At 36.1% G+C, this 16559-nt stretch overlaps 1 protein-coding gene across 1 annotated transcript in view; it reads right to left on the reverse strand.

Annotated features, from left to right (window-relative positions):
• ABCA12 (ATP binding cassette subfamily A member 12) overlaps nt 1-16559 on the reverse strand; it is a 210828-nt gene that overhangs the window by 77413 nt on the left and 116856 nt on the right. The window contains exons 12-18 of the mRNA XM_028831081.2: nt 12669-12925; nt 12465-12577; nt 10818-10942; nt 7249-7422; nt 3746-3910; nt 3220-3430; nt 2113-2252 (exon numbers count right to left, since the gene is read on the reverse strand). Of these exons, the coding sequence (XP_028686914.2) occupies nt 2113-2252; nt 3220-3430; nt 3746-3910; nt 7249-7422; nt 10818-10942; nt 12465-12577; nt 12669-12925 (1185 nt within the window). The remainder of the gene's footprint in view (nt 1-2112; nt 2253-3219; nt 3431-3745; nt 3911-7248; nt 7423-10817; nt 10943-12464; nt 12578-12668; nt 12926-16559) is intronic.

Here is a 16559-nt window from a genome sequence, read left to right on the forward strand (position 1 = left end):
TTACTGCTGAGAATAGATATGTTAGAGGTTTTTGGAAAGCAATTTGACAATGGCTATTAAAATAAAATATAATATCCTTCAACCCCTCAATTCTGAACATTCATCTTATTGAAATAAAAATACTGCTACATAAAATATACACAAAAATATTTGTTGCCACATTGTTTACTTTAGCAAGAAACACACACACACACAACATTGGAAACAAAATTAATGCCCAACACCTGATGATTGGATTAGTAAATTCAGTGTTATAAAAAAAAATTGCAATCTTTAAAAAGAATGCATTAAATTATACCTATTGAGTTGGAAAAATTTCCACAATGTATTCTTGTATGAGAAAAACTATATATAGAAAAGGATTAAAATGTAGTATCATTTTAATAATGCAATGAACTCAAAGAACTCCGCATATGAATATACATGGTATAATAATCTATAAAGGATTGGAGTAATAGAATAAATTATAGGAAGATGCATATATGAATGCTAACATATATTAGTTTATATGAAAGGAAGAATAAGATCAAGATAAGAGGAAAAGGGAGGTGAGAACCAAGTACAAAAGGGAGAAAAAAAGACCACGCTTAAAACATAAGCTCATATGCTGGTGAGGTTGTGGAGAAAAAGGAACACTTATACACTGTTGGTGGGAGTGTAAATTAGTTCAGCCATTGTGGAAGACAGTGTAGCAATTCCTCAAAGACCTAAAGACAGAAATACCATTTGACTCAGCAATCCCATTACCGAGTATATATTCAAGGGAATATTGGTCATTCTATTATAAAGATACATGCATGCATATGTTCATTGCAACACTATTCACAATAGCAAAGACACTGAATCAACCTATATCCCTATCAATGATAGACTAGATAAAGAAAATGTGGTACATGTACACCATGGAATACCACACAGCCATAAAAACGAATGAGAGCATGCCGTTTGCAGAGACAGGGATGGAGCTGGAGGCCATTATCCTTAGCAAACCAACACAGGAATAGAAAACCAAAAACCACATGTTCTCACTTATAAACGGGAGTTAAATGATGAGAACACATGGACACAGAGCAGGGAACAGAAGCGGGGAGGATGGGAGGAGGAAAAGGATCAGGAAAAATAACTAATGGGTACTAGGCTTAATACCTGGGTGATAAAATAATCTGTACAGCAAACCCCCATGACAGAAGTTTACCTGTGTAACAAACCTGCACTTGTACCCCTGAACTTAAAAGTTAAAAACAAAATCAACAAATAAATGTTCATTTAAATTGAAAAACAAAATTCATATGTAACTTAATTTATGCAAAACTACATAGGAATATATAATCCGTAGAGCAAATAAGGTATTAAATCACAATTTTTACGAAAATGGACAGAGATCAAATTGAATGTTCTTTGATAATAATGATCTCTGTCCACTATTCTGTAGAATATAAACATAATGTTATGTTCATACAATTATAGTTTAATGGCCAAGTAATGGTGAAACAGAGATTTTTCTTTTACTTTAGCTCTCATTTTAAAAGTACTAAGTTTATAATTCAAATAATTAAAGCCAACTTTAGAGTAAGAGGGAAATACTATTATGGTTAAATGAAGTAAATGGTAAGTATAGTTAATAATGTTGTCTTATTTGACATCTATCTTCTATATAAATGAGACGTTAAATTGTACAACTAAATTGTACAACTAAATATGAGTCCAAGAATCTATACTTCAGGGATTGTTTTTGTTCCAACTAGTTATATAATGCTCAATATTACTTTTTCTAGTACGACAATTTTTACATACTTTGAAAGTTAGACACCAGTTGTAGAGAACTTTTCTGCTTTTTGAGATAAATGGAAAAATCTCAGGTCTTGCTTCAACTAACCTCATTCTCAAATGTTAACATGGTTCATTTCTCTTCAAAGTGCTCCCACCCAATCTATACTGCTTGCACATATCCAGGGCAGAAGTTGAGAATTTTACTAACAGTTTCAGAAAGCCAAGGATAATAGTAATAGTGGGTAAGATATAAAGAAATGAGTCAGCTAAAGTAGATTTGGAAGTTGACTACTTTAAAAAATCTTAATACTCAAAATAGAAACTGAGTTATAATGGTCAAACCTTTTCCATTATTGCCTTTGTGACTGGGTTATATGGTGCATACAAAATTCTTCCCAACAACATAGGTTTCAAGAATGCCCAAATCACAGGTCCAGCGGGCATGTTAATGATGTCTTTATAAAGGGAGAAGCAAAATGGCGCTGGAAGGAAAAAGTGAAATAAAACCATTTAATAGATGTACTTCAAATCTATTTCCTCACAGCAAATTGACACAGATTATTCTTAACACACAAAAAAATACACGCCCTAGTACTTCCTATATTATTAACAGATGTGAGGCATCTGGTGTCAAAGTAAGAGAGCATAGTAACAAAACTGTTTTAGGTGAGAAAGTTTAACCCAATAAGCAAGCCCAGAATAAGTGATGGCATTTTGCCAAGAGGAGATAGAAAACGTGAAAGCCACGTTTCAGAATGCCTAACAGATCCATTTCACCAACATTTACTTTTTAAAAAAAATACACAAAACCAACCACTGGGATAGTACCAGATACATAAGAGCTGTTCAATAAATGTTTGGTGAATGAATAAAAAGATGAATAAATGAATCCAATTGCTATACTAGACACTCATATATTATTTGAATGAGCTCACTCATCACATTTTGCATCTCCAAGTTTATAGATCAAGTAAATGGTTTTGATGTGCCACTAAACATTTATGGTTCTGCTGCAGTCATGCAACTTTACCATGTGTGATAAAAATTCTAATTCTAGAAAGTTAGGAAAAAAATATCAACCCTAACAGATTTAAGGCAAGTTTTTATATTGTCTAGAAGGCTCAATGTTGACTGACAAAATCTAAGTGTAGTATTGTAGTTAAGATGACAGTCTTTGTAGCAGAGTACCTGGGTTCAAATGACAGCTCAGGCACTTCCAAGTTGAGCGAAACTGGCCATTTTACTTACCCTCCTTGTACTTCATTTCCCTGTACTAAGATTAGTTAATGTATATAACATTCTTGACATGTGGTAAGTGCTGTATAATTATTTTCTATTTTTATTCTTGGAGAAAATTAATACTTCATTTATCATACAAAACTAAGACAGAATAGACAATATTCTTATTGTCAAAGAACAATTGCCATGCTTATTTTAAAGTATACTCACTGGTTTTTATGGGAATTCCATATTTTGAAGCAATTTGCTCTTTACTTAATTTATAAGTCAAAAAATCCTTGGTGTGGTTGCCTTTTGGCCTCTGGGAAGAGGGCAGCATGGCAGTTAAATATTCAGTGGTAATTCCTTGGGAACATAGTGCTTGGGAGATGGTGCTAAATGATCCTTGGGGTGTGTTCATTCGGTTGCTTCTGTACATCGCCTGTGAGACAAAAATCCACGATTTATTGGCACTATGTAAGCTTTAGATGCTATTTGAAACAACAGAGAAAGAGAACCTGATAATACTTAGAGTATCCTTACAGTTTCCATAATTCCTTTTATACGTGTATCCCAAATGTAAATGAAGAACAATAAACTTCACTAATAAAAGTGGCAAAAATTTTTGCTAGGTAGAAGAGTTTTCTTGTAAGTGGTTTTTTTTTCAATGTACTACGATTGAAGCTGAATGTATTATAACTACTCAATATGACAGAAGGCATTTTTCAACAAGAACATTACTGGGTGACTTTTCTACCTGTGTTAATGGAACACTTCTGGGCAGATGCATTTGTTTCAGGGATCTCATTTTGTCTAGCAGCGGATGTGTGCCAGAGGCCATCTGATTGAGAATCTCTCTTAGTCTTATGAAGAGCTCCATCATCTTTTCTACTGGCTTTTGATCTTTCCTCGGGAAAAACACCTAACATAAACAGAATAAAAAGAATTGCTTTATGTGGAAAAATGGAACGCTCATGCATTGTTGGTAAGGTTGTAAGAAGGTACAGCCACTTTGGAAAACATTTTTGAAGTTTATTAAATAGTTAAATGTAAATTTACCACTCAACCTGACAATTCCATTCCTGGGCGTTTATTTAAGAGAAGTGAAAACATGTCCACACAAAGATTTGTATGTGAATGTTTATAGCAGCATTATTTATGATAGCCAAAAAGGGAAAACAATCCAGGTGAGTGGACAAAGTATATATTCTTAAGATGGAATACTATTTGGCAATGAAAGGAAATGAAATACTGACACATACACAACATGTATGAAACTAAAAACAAATTATATTAAGTGAATGAATCCAGGCAAAAAGACACATATTTCATGATTCAATTTATATGTAATATCTTTTTAAAAAGGCAAATCTACAGAAACAGAAAATAGATTAGAAGTTGCCTGGGCTAGAGATTGAAATGAGAGGTAACTGCAAATAGACATGAGGTTTCTTTTGGAGGTAATGGAAATGTCCTAAAAGTAGATTGTGGTAATAGTTGCACAATTCTGTATATTTACTAAAAAAAAATCATTGAGTTAATCACTTAAAATCAGTGATTTTATGGTATATAAATAATACCTCAATAAAGTTGCAAAAATAGATGATTTTATAAGTCATAAAGGCAAATGTCAATTACATATTTCTTCATGTATACTGTTGCTCAAAAATAATAAAATATGCACCTAAAATTAAAATAAAACTGTCAAAAGGCTTATATGATTTATCAGGCTAAGTTGTTTTAATCCCATAATGCTTATGTGCTACAGGAAGAAACATTGAAAATGTTTTAAAATTTTAATGTAATTTTTGTATCCTCTTATTTCATTTATTCAGGAACATGAATTGAGTGCCTGCTGTGTTCCCAGCACTGGGTGAGGTGATGGCTATGCAGTGGTGGTCAAGCTGGCACCATCTCGGTACTCAGGGAACTTTGATCTATTAGGAGGAACAGATATCAAACAAGCCAATGAACCAAAGGCTGGGGCATATGAGAAGGTAGGGAGTGTTTAGCTAGGAAATCAAAGGAGACCTTCCAAAGCAAAATCTCAAAGAATGAGAAAGAACATACCATTGAAAGAACAAGAAGAGGAAGGGCATAGGCAGAGGGGCAAAGCTGTCTGAGGTCCACGAGGAGAGAAAACTCTTGATATTTCCAAGGAAGTCAAAGACCAAGATTATGAGCACAAGATTCAGCTGGAGAAGTAGCTTTGTGTCCATATCTCCCACACTGCACAGCTCTCAGTCATGAAGATATGGTTACCTCAGTAGCAGAGCTCCTAATTCCAAACATATTTTAAAAATTAGAACCAACCTTGGTTTCTATTTTCTACTGCAGTTCTGCCAAAATTCTAGGCTTTCCCACACTAATGTGAAATAAATTGGCATGCCCATGTTTAATGGCTAGACTCAACAGCAAATATTTTGTTGGATATCTGCTCTGTGGAGGCACTATAAAATTAGAGTTAAAATTTTAGGTGGAGTAATAATAATAATTTGATGTCATATGTATTATAGGTTATAGTTTACGTAAAATAAACCATTGGTTGAGTTAATGGGTATTTGCTGCATTTCCCTACAGGCCAGGCACTGTTCTTTGCATTTAAAATATTTCAGTGAACAAACAGGCCCCTGTGGAACGAACATACTAGTGGGGGAAGACAGCACACACATTTTAAAAATGGGCCGAGCACGGTGACTCATGCCTGTAATCCCAGCACTTTGAGAGGCCAAGGTGGGAGGATCACTTGAGGTCAGGAGATCAAGACCAGACTGGCCAACATGGTACAATCCCGTCCCTACTAAAAAGGCAAAAATTAGCCGGGTGTGGTAGCACACATCTGTAATCCCAGCTACTCAGGAGACTGAGGCACAAGAATCGCCTGAACCCAGGAGGCAGAGGCTGCAGTGAGCTAAGATGGCACCACTGCACTCCAGTCTGGGTGACAGAGAGACTCCGTCTCAAAAAAAAAAAGTTTAAAAATGAAAATGTAATAAAAGATATAGTTGGCTGGAAGTAAAACAGAAACCAGAATAGGAAAAGGGGACTTGAGAGCGCTGTAGGTAGCATTGGTTGCATTTTAAATAGGGTGGTCAGGGTAGACCTTACTGAGAACGTCCATGTTAAGCAAAGGCAAAAAAAAAAAAAAAATAGCCTTGCAAATCATGTGAAGGGTTGTCTCTGGAGTTGTGCCACACAGCAACCCTGGAGCCAGGGTCCAGAAAGTAGCCAAGTAGGAAATGAGATTTTAGTGATGAGGAATCATAGTGCAGATCATGAGACCCTTGTAAAATTTGGGGGTTTACTTGAATCAAATGGAGATCCACTGGAAAGTTTTGAGCAGAAGGGCGATATAATGAGACTTTAAGTTTTAAAAGGATCACTCAGGCTGCTTGCAAGGTGGTAGGGATGGGGGTAGAGGGTAGGTGTGGAAGCAAGGGATATGGTTAGGAGACCACTGCAGAAATATAGGTGTGAGACGATAGTAACTCTGAACAGGATTACTTATAACTAGTCCAAAATATTTTTTATCCCTTTGGCTATGTCTCAAAAATATGTCAGCTATTTCCATTCGGTTGTGTTTACTACAGAGAAGGACAATTCTTCAGTGTTTTTAAAAACTTGTAAATATTTTTGACCCAGGTTAAATTTGGGTGAACATAGGTGCTTAATTTTCCTATGTTTATATTTTTCTTTCAGTTATTTAGTAAATAAGTACTCATAGAGCATCCACATATTGCAAGATGAAGTCAATGCTGATTTTACTAAGCTCTAATAATGACCATTTGTTTTTCCTTCAGGGTATATAATGGTAGCCTCTATCTAAGTTGATAAAGGAAACATGAAATTTTTTTAGAATGCCATTTTTAATCAAGAAAACACTTTTTACTAATCTTTTTTAACCCTACCAACTTCATGTCTGTTCATTGTTAAAAAAAAAATAATTGCAACATTTGCATTTTACATTTTTGAAATACAACATTTGTATTTCACAGTAACAGTACGTATTAAATTTAATTATTGGTCTCTGATACACAAACTGAGAATTAGTAAGGCAATAATATTAGTTTCCACATCTATAAAACCTGCAGAATTGCAATAAATGATCTCTAAGATTGCATTTAGCTTTAAAATAATGCAGTAATTCCAAAAGCTGAAAAAATAGATCTCATCCTTCATACTATCAGAGAACATACATGTGTAATTAAATAATTTTATATAAACCATGAATATAAACATATTTAACCAATAGCAACTTGCCTTGTATGTGAAGTTGTAAACGTTTAAGTAGTGCAGAAGAGTGAGTCCGATGAGGTAAGACTGCCAGGATCTCTCTGAAAGAGACAGGTTGCAAAATTCCTTCATTGCATCTTCCAGTTTGAGATTGGTAATATTAGTATCACAGGAATGCAGCCAGAACACCTGAGAAATAATCTGCAAGTGGAGGAAGAAAAATATTTCAGCTGTGAATCATTCGAGAGTCAACTGTTCATTTTATGAGGTTTTTTGTATACTCTAAATTTTAAACTATAACAAAAAGTCCTCAAGGATCAAACAACTTTTAATCTAAAGCAATAATTACTATTAATAAAACAATAGATAATTAATGGTTCACTTAAGAAATAAGATGGGAGGCCGGGCGCGGTGGCTCACACCTGTAATCCCAGCACTTTGGGAAGCTGAGGTGGGTGGATCACGAGTTCAGGAATTCGAGACCAGCATGGCCAACATGGTGAAACCCCATCTCTACTAAAGATAGAATAAATTAGCCGGGCGTGGTGGCGGGCACCTGTAATCCCAGCTACTCAGGAGGCTGAGGCAGGAGAATCGCTTGAATCCTGGAGGTGGAGGTTGCAATGAGCTAAGATTGCGTCTTTGCACTCCAGCCTGGGAGACAGGGTGAGACTCTGCCTCAAAAATAAAAGAAAGAAGATGGGAAAAAAGAGACAGGGAGACATTCAGGATGCCTCCCAGATTTCTTGCCTGAACAGCTGGGTGAATGATGGTACCAAGAAAGGTAAGTGATTTGGAGTAAGTCTGGGGAAAACATTAGTTTAAGATTTTGCTCCCTATAAAATCTTACTCTTAATAAATTCAAATTGCATTTAATTTTTGTAATCATTCAAAGTTATAATCTTAGGCAATACACTTTGTGGGTCCAGAGATGTAAAGCAAAGAAAAAGAGCTCCAGACCATATAATCATGTGAATCACCCATCTTGAACAGTAATGCTCCTGTAGATAGTGAGGTATGACTGCACAAAATAAGATGTCATCTTCATTGCCACCAAGTTGAAAAAAAGAGAAAAGCGTATAACATTCAAGGCCACAGGAACTTTTCACTCTTTCCTCTTGAAAGTAAGAAGAATGTACACTCTCCATTTACATGTTTTATTTACTAAAATGAACCTGCTCTATGGAAGCCAAAAACGTGATTGCTGAAATTATATCTTAGGATCAAATAATCAAAAGGTAAGATTAAAGGTAAAAGATCAATGAATATTATTTACTAGTACAGTAAAGGCAAAGCTGTTTTAATTTTTGTATGGGGGAACCAATTAAAATGACAAGAGATAGCTGCAACATTTTTTAAGAGGAACCTTAAAGGCTTTTTAGAAACTTTATCCAATATTGGAAAATAACTGGGCTGTGCTTAGAAATGACACACTCTGTCACACGTAAGGTTTGAATGGATGAGGCCTTAAGCTCTTCAGCTCTTTTGAAAAATTTCCATGACACTTCCGGACGATTGACTTGGAAAAAGAATAAAAGATAAGACATTTTGAGGGGAAAACCCTATTACCGAAATATGAAGAAATGACATTATTCATTTTCACATCAAAAAATGTTTACTACAACCACAAACTTAGCCTTAGTTCCCTTGACCACATCTATTGTATATGCTATGTCTTGCTGTGGGACTTTTAAAAAGTAAAAATGAGTATCCTTTTTATTTTAGTTACAAGCAATAGTAAGTACTCTCCACATATTTTTCCCCAATTAGGTTACTGAAGTTTGACTTTGATAGCATTTGAGTAGGTACAAATTCACCTCAGACAATGTGATTGCAACAGTGAATATAATTCTTTAGTGATGGCATCCATTGATTAAGGAAGCCATCTGGGGGTAAGGAAAAGGAAAGAACAAAGGGGACATGGGAAAGGAGAAGGAAAAATAAAGAAAAAAGGGACACATAGTGATAATATTCTTGCTTCAGAATTTTTCTTCTATCTTAAGAATTAGGCCTCCAGCATCACGCTACCTGACTTAAACTATACTACAAGGCTACGGTAACCAAAACAGTATGGTACTGGTACCAAAACAGAGATATAGACCAATGGAACAGAACAGAGCCCTCAGAAATAATACCACACATCTACAACCATCTGATCTTTGACAAACATGGCAAAAACAGGAAATGGGGAAAGGATTCCCTATTTAATAAATGGTGCTGGGAAAACTGGCTAGCCACATGTAGAAAGCTGAAACTGGATCCCTTCCTTACACCTTATACAAAAATTAATTCAAGATGGACTAGAGACTTAACTGTTAGACCTAAAACCATAAAAACCCTAGAAGAAAACCTAGGCAATACCGTTCAGGACATAGGCATGGGCAAGGACTTCATATCTAAAACACCAAAAGCAACAGCAACAAAAGCCAAAATTGACAAATGGGATCTAATTAAACTAAAGAGCTTCTGCACAGCAAAAGAAACTACCGTGAGAGTGAACAGGCAACCTACAGAATGGGAGAAAATTTTTACAATCTACTCATCTGACAAAGGGCTAATATCCAGAATCTACAAAGAACTTAAACAAATTTACAAGAAAAAAAACAAACAACCCCATCAAAAAGTGGGTGAACGATATGAACAGACACTTCTCAAAAGTAGACATTTATGCAGCCAACAGACACATGAAAAAGTGCTCATCATCACTCGCCATCAGAGAAATGCAAATCAAAACCACAATGAGATACCATCTCACACCAGTTAGAATGGTGATCATTAAAAAGTCAGGAAATAACAGGTGCTGGAGAGGATGTGGAGAAATAGGAACACTTTTATACTGTTGATGGGACTGTAAACTAGTTCAACCATTGTGGAAGACAGTGTGGCAATTCCTCAAGGATCTAGAACTACAAATACCATTTGACCCAGCCATACCCAAAGAATTATAAATTATGCTGCTATATGCTGCTATAAAGACACATGCACACGTATGTTTATTGTGGCACTATTCACAATAGCAAAGACTTGGAACCAACCCAAATGTCCATCAATGATAGACTGGATTAAGAAAATGTGGCACATATATACCATGGAATACTATATAGCCATAAAAAAGGATGAGTTCGTGTCCTTTGTAGGGACATGGATGAAGCTGGAAACCATCATTCTCAGCAAACTATTGCAAGGGCAAAAAACCAAACACTGCATGTTCTCACTCATAGGTGAGTATTGAACAATGAGAACACCTGGACACAGGAAGGGGAACGTCACACACCTGGGCCTGTCGTGGGGTCAGGGGATGGGGGAGGGATAGCATTAGGAGATATACCTAATGTAAATGACGAGTTAATGGGTGCAGCACACCAACATGGCACATGTATACATATGTAACAAACCTGCACGTTGTGCACATGTACCCTAGAACTTAATGTATGAAGAAAAAAAAAGAATTAGGCCTCCAGGTTTATCACTTACATAGAAAATTCCCCAGCTTAGCATGCAGCTTCTCAGTGTTTAACTGGTAAGCACTCAACAAATGCTAAATGCTATTTAAATTTCTAAGAACTGCATGTAAGTACAAACATATGACACCTCACCTCAGCTCTGTTATCGGGGATGGGAATGGCCAGCAACTTGTCAATACTCCTGTTGGACATTCCTGTTGTTCTCCTTAGATCTTCTTTCAGCTCTTCGACATTTTTAAACATTTCTATTAACTGACCTGCAAGAAGAAAAATGTAAAAAGAAAACACATGTTGGTTTGTCAGGTCACTCTTTTTAGTATGACTAACACAGAGAAACCTTCTAGACTAAAACATACATGCCTTCTCAGGGGCAGATGTCTCCCAGTTTTTGCAGACTTTGCATATTTAGGATCTATTTCTATCTGATTTAGATTTGTTCTTATTATGATATCATAAACCCAAGGTAACAGATTGCTCTGCGTTATAAATTTTCCTTAGGTATCTACAACTCAAGGTTGATTTAAGGAAAATATGCTTTCCTCACAGATTTTGATCACATAATGCACTAAGTAAATATCTCTCCATTTGATTTAAAATATCACACAGGTTCAATATGTTTTTTATTCTGGGATCACGGAATATTGTCAATTTGGACAAAGTCTGATAAATCCACACATAATGCCACAGAGCATTTTTCTTTAACTACAGTCACACTACAATTATAAAGGGTTTTTACAATCATTATCTCACTTTTAAATAGGATGTGTTTAACTTCAAACTCTTTTAGGGGAGTGATTATAATTCTTTCATTTCTGGGTCATTTATGGCACAATAAACAATATTTTGCTTTTAGCAGATTGTAATAATCATCCTGCAAATGTCTTTCCATTTCTTTTAAGAATCCTTCATGCAGGCCGGGCGCGGTGGCTCAAGCCTGTAATCCCAGCACTTTGGGAGGCCGAGACGGGCGGATCACGAGGTCAGGAGATCGAGACCATCCTGGCGAACACGGTGAAACCCCGTCTCTACTAAAAAAATACAAAAAAAAAACTAGCCGGGCGAGTTGGTGGGCGCCTGTAGTCCCAGCTACTTGGGAGGCTGAGGCAGGAGAATGGCGTGAACCCGGGAGGCGGAGCTTGCAGTGAGCTGAGATCTGGCCACTGCTCCCCAGCCTGGGTGACAGAGTGAGACTCCATCTCAAAAAAAAAAAAAAAAAAAAAGAATCCTTCATGCAAATATACCTTTTTGAACCTAGTGCCATTCCAATTTTGTGGCTGCCCATTGTCCAAAATTCTGAATGCCTTTCCTTTCAGTATTGAGGAATTATGCAAAGAAGAAACATATTGCATGATACATCATGTTTGGAATACTAATAGAAAGTTCTGAATTGAGATTTCTGTAGACAGCAGTACATCCTTTTGGTTTTTTTCCATCAGATTATTTTCACAGAAGAAAGTAAATTTCATCATTGCCCTTGCAGCTGACTATCGGATGCACGTTAATATATCAGAGAAACAAAAGGTGAATGGTCTAACTAGTTAAACTTTTGAAGATCTTTTTGCTGTGAAATCAAATTTCCCTGTTTCATTCTCTGCTAGCTTTCTGTGTGTTTACTTTAGACAAGTAACCACATTTGAATGCTTCAGGTTTCTTATGTGTAAGGGCAGAGAGCAAAGCGAGTTTGGTTGGGAACTTCAAAAAAAAACCTTTCTTAAACTGCAGCGTGAGAATCACATGCATTCTAATAAGACAAGATTTAAAATGTGGATGGGGAAACACCTGGCTTTTCAGAAGCATCTGCACTGTTATTGACATGCAGCATGACTTCTACGATCGGTATTAACTGAGTGATATTTTCCATGTAATTCATTTGCAGTGCCTGTTCTAGAAACCTGAAACAAAACAGAAAAGAAGAAATTCAACTAGGTATATCAATATTTTGAAAGAGATTTCACCACTGAATAAGACAATGGAAAAACTTACTGATCCATATTTAAATTAATTTTGCTTGGATCCCCAGTCAGCAAATCTCTCACTTTTTCAGATATGAGATTGTCATGGTACAGTAAGCTGGCTGCTATTTCGGTGCCCAGCTCTGCTGCTTCGAGGAGTTGCAGATCAAACTCACTGTCTTCACACAGGCTCCCAAAGCTCATATCAGAGAGCTGGCATGACTTCTCTATCAAACTGAAAGTTTCAGATTCACAAAGAAGTTCGGTCAAGTTTCGAAGTTGAGACAGCTTTCCAGAAAGGGAAAAGAGTGGGAAATAGATTAGTTACACTTTTCTACATATATAGTAGTGGATAATAAGTAACCACAATCGATTTCCTTTAAGAAAAACATTCTGCATATGTATTTGGTTAGTTGGCATTTGGCGTTAGTTTTATTATGAAGTACTACTCTCTGTCATTTGAGTTTATTATTCCTGTAAGAACTTGATAAAACTTTTGGGCCTATTAGAACTGTCTTTCTCTGTGGAGTCACAGGTTTAAAAAAATGTAGTTTAGTTTTATCCAGCTTCACTCACAAATACTTTGACTAATTTTATATTTTGACTTATATTTTAAATCATATGTAAGGGCAGATAAAAAGCAGGTTTGTTTTGGAACTTCTAAAAAGCATTTCTTTGTCACACCCATTAAGATGGCTACTATTAAAAAAAAAAACAGAAAATAACAAGTGTTAGAGAAGATGTGGAGAAATTATAACCCTTGTGCACTGTTGGTGGTAATGTACACACACACACACACACACACACACACACACAGAGTGGTATATTATTAAACCTTAAAAAGGAAACAAATTCTGACACAGACTGCAGCATGAATGAACCTTGAGTATACTATGCTAAGTAAAATAAGCCAATCTCAAGAAATGAAAGGTGAATGGTCTAATAATGTATGATTCCACTTGTATGACAAAGTACCTAGAGTAGTCAAATACACAGGGGTAGAAGCAAAATGTGGGCTGTTAAGGGCTGGGGAAGTAGAGGATGAAAAGTTGTTTAGTGAATATGGAGTTTCAGTTTACAAAATGAAATGAGTTCTGGAGATTAATTGCACAACAATGTGAATGTACTTAACACAACTGCACTGTATAGTTAAAAATGGTTAAGATAGTAAATGTTATGTTTATTTTACCACAATTCTTATTTTTATTTTTATTTTTTGAGACACGGTCTCACTCTGTCACCCAGGCTGGAGTACACTGGCACGATCACAGCTCACTGCAACCTTGACCTCCAGGCTCAGGTGATCCTCCCACCTTAGCCTCTCAAATAAGTAGCTAAGACTACAGGCATATACCTGCACTCCTGGCTAATTTCTTGTATTTTTTTTTTTGTGGAAACAATGGAGTACATTGGCATGATCACGGCTCCCTGCAACCTCAACCTCCGTGCTCAGGTGATCCTCTCACCTTGGCCTCTCAAGTAAGTAGCTGGGACTATAGGCATATACCTGCACTCCTGGCTAATTTTTGGTAGAAATGGGGTTCCACCACATTGCCCTGGCTATTCTCTCTCCCATGCTGAAGCCATCTGCTGGCCTCAGCCTCCCTGAGTGCTGGAATTACAGATGTGAGCCACTATGGCCAGTCAACAATTTTTAAAGGTTAACAAAAAATTTTAAAAGTCTTTCTTGAACTGCAGCATGAAGATCACATTCATTCTAATAAGATTGTATTTAAACTAAGAACAAGAAGACGCCTGATTTTTTGGAAGACTCTGCACCGCTATCGACCGTATCTTCTTCCCTCTTAGGTATTGTAGGATACTGGGTGCTTTTGTCTTTAAAAGGGCTTAAAAATCCCACACGCAGAGGAAAAAAAGGAAAATGAAAATCAAATTATTTCCTATCCTGTCAATGATATTCCTCTTACTATCAGTTCACTATGTTCTATGTGTTCTGAGGATATATTCCATGCCCTACAACCTGGGGAAAAAATAATGTATGCCTCTGGGAAAGCAAATTCTTTTGTGCTTGGAAGCTACCCTAGAGCTGTTTCTTTTAAGTAGGGAAATAAATTGGAACAAAATCCTAAGAAGCAAATATATGTGTCATTCATTGCAGCTCAGTTTCCAATCAGAAGTTACAGTTTGACCGAAATGAAGTATTTTATGGTACCGGCAAATGTTTGGGAATATTTATTTCTATATTATCAAATAAGAAAGGCACAATGAGCAGTAATGAGCAGTTTATAACTACACGTAGGTTATAGCAATTAAATGTTGGTCATCTTAGATAGTAAATATCATTGGTCTATTTTCCATTGTACTTAATATTATAATTGACCTCTGAGTTCGAACTATTCAAAAATGGGTTTATATGTACAAAAATTCTACTTACTAGTGCTATCGCTATGAGAAATTTTCAATTCTGGAATAGACCCAATCACTGTACCACCTATAACTGCATTTGCCACTCTAGTCTTTCTTTTGATTTTCCAATTACTAGATATGATTAAACCTGTAATAAATGGAGTAAAGCTTCTATACTACATTCTCCAGTGACTTGTTTTTGGTAATTTATTAAATAAAAAGATAAATTCTGTTGGGCTAATATATTTGTTTAAATTGAGCTTTGAGGGTGTTGTACATTTGAATGGCTTTTACCCAGTAGAGACTGAAATGTGTTTTTTAATTGTAAGTTTGGTGTACATATGTGGGAAACCAGCAAAAGTCCATATAGTATAGTCGTGGCTTAGTGAGATAAAAGTTACAGAAGAGGAAATTGGAAATCTAGCCACACTGTGGCTAATAGACTTGGTTCTCTGAAATAAAAATATAATTCAGGGCCAATAATGTGGAATGCATTGAGAAGCATATCCACCAAGGAGAAACAGTACTGTCTTTTCGTCTTTGTCATTACTTACTACTTTATTCTGAGAACAATACAGGCATTAAAGTTCTAGAAGCTTCACAGGTCATTAATAATCAACATAAATTCAGTGAATTAGAATTCTTTCTTCAAAAACATGTGTCAACTTCAGATTGCAGATTGGCCAAAGCTTCATGTAGAGCCCTTCTCTCTTTTATCACGAGTAAAAGTTCAGGCTTAAAATAGAACAACAGATGACTAACGCCATTTCCAGCTGTGACTGAATTCTCCACTGCCTGATGCTTTTCAAATGTATCTGAATCAGAATCGTAAGTGACATGATGGTATTGACCTCACAATAGCATGTGCATAAAATGATAAAACAGCAATATTCCTGGGCTCTTGGTGGGTAAATAGAGAGAAAAATGAGTCTATTTAAAATTTTACAGGTTTTACATAAAAAATATTGTGTTATTTGTATTTCTGCCCAATACAGGAACAGCCACTTTATGCATAGCTCCCTAATCAGGAAGTTATTCTTCCCAACAAAGCAACTGGAAAGAAAAAAAGATAAAACAATGAAGGGAGGAGAAAACACAAAAGTTCAAGAGGAGCAGAATAGACAAGGAGAAAAAGCTAGGAAAAGTCACCAATGAATGACAGCATTCACCCCCATCTTAGGAATATCATGAATAAAGCATTAGATTGGGTGTGGCCTCACTGATGGTCACAATCATGATACTAATTATCAGAGTGAACAAAGCAGGGGAGTAAGAGCATCAGTAACTGTGAAACTCTAGGAGTTTGTCTTCATTCTTTCAGTGATAGGTACTGAATGTTTCCCATGTGTCATACTCTATGCCAGGTGCTGCAGATGCAATGGTAAAGGAAGAGACCTGGCAATATTCCTCATGGAGCTTGTGGTCTAGGACTGAATGGGTCCTGTCAATGTCAAATAACAGCCATGCTTGTTATAAATGACAATAGATTTTCTACTCCAAGGAAAAGAATGTAGTTTATTTCCACTTCTGTGGCTTCTATAACTTTTTCCATAAT

The sequence above is a fragment of the Macaca mulatta genome, chromosome 12, assembly GCF_049350105.2.
Source record: "Macaca mulatta isolate MMU2019108-1 chromosome 12, T2T-MMU8v2.0, whole genome shotgun sequence".
Taxonomy (NCBI): Eukaryota; Metazoa; Chordata; class Mammalia; order Primates; family Cercopithecidae; genus Macaca; species Macaca mulatta.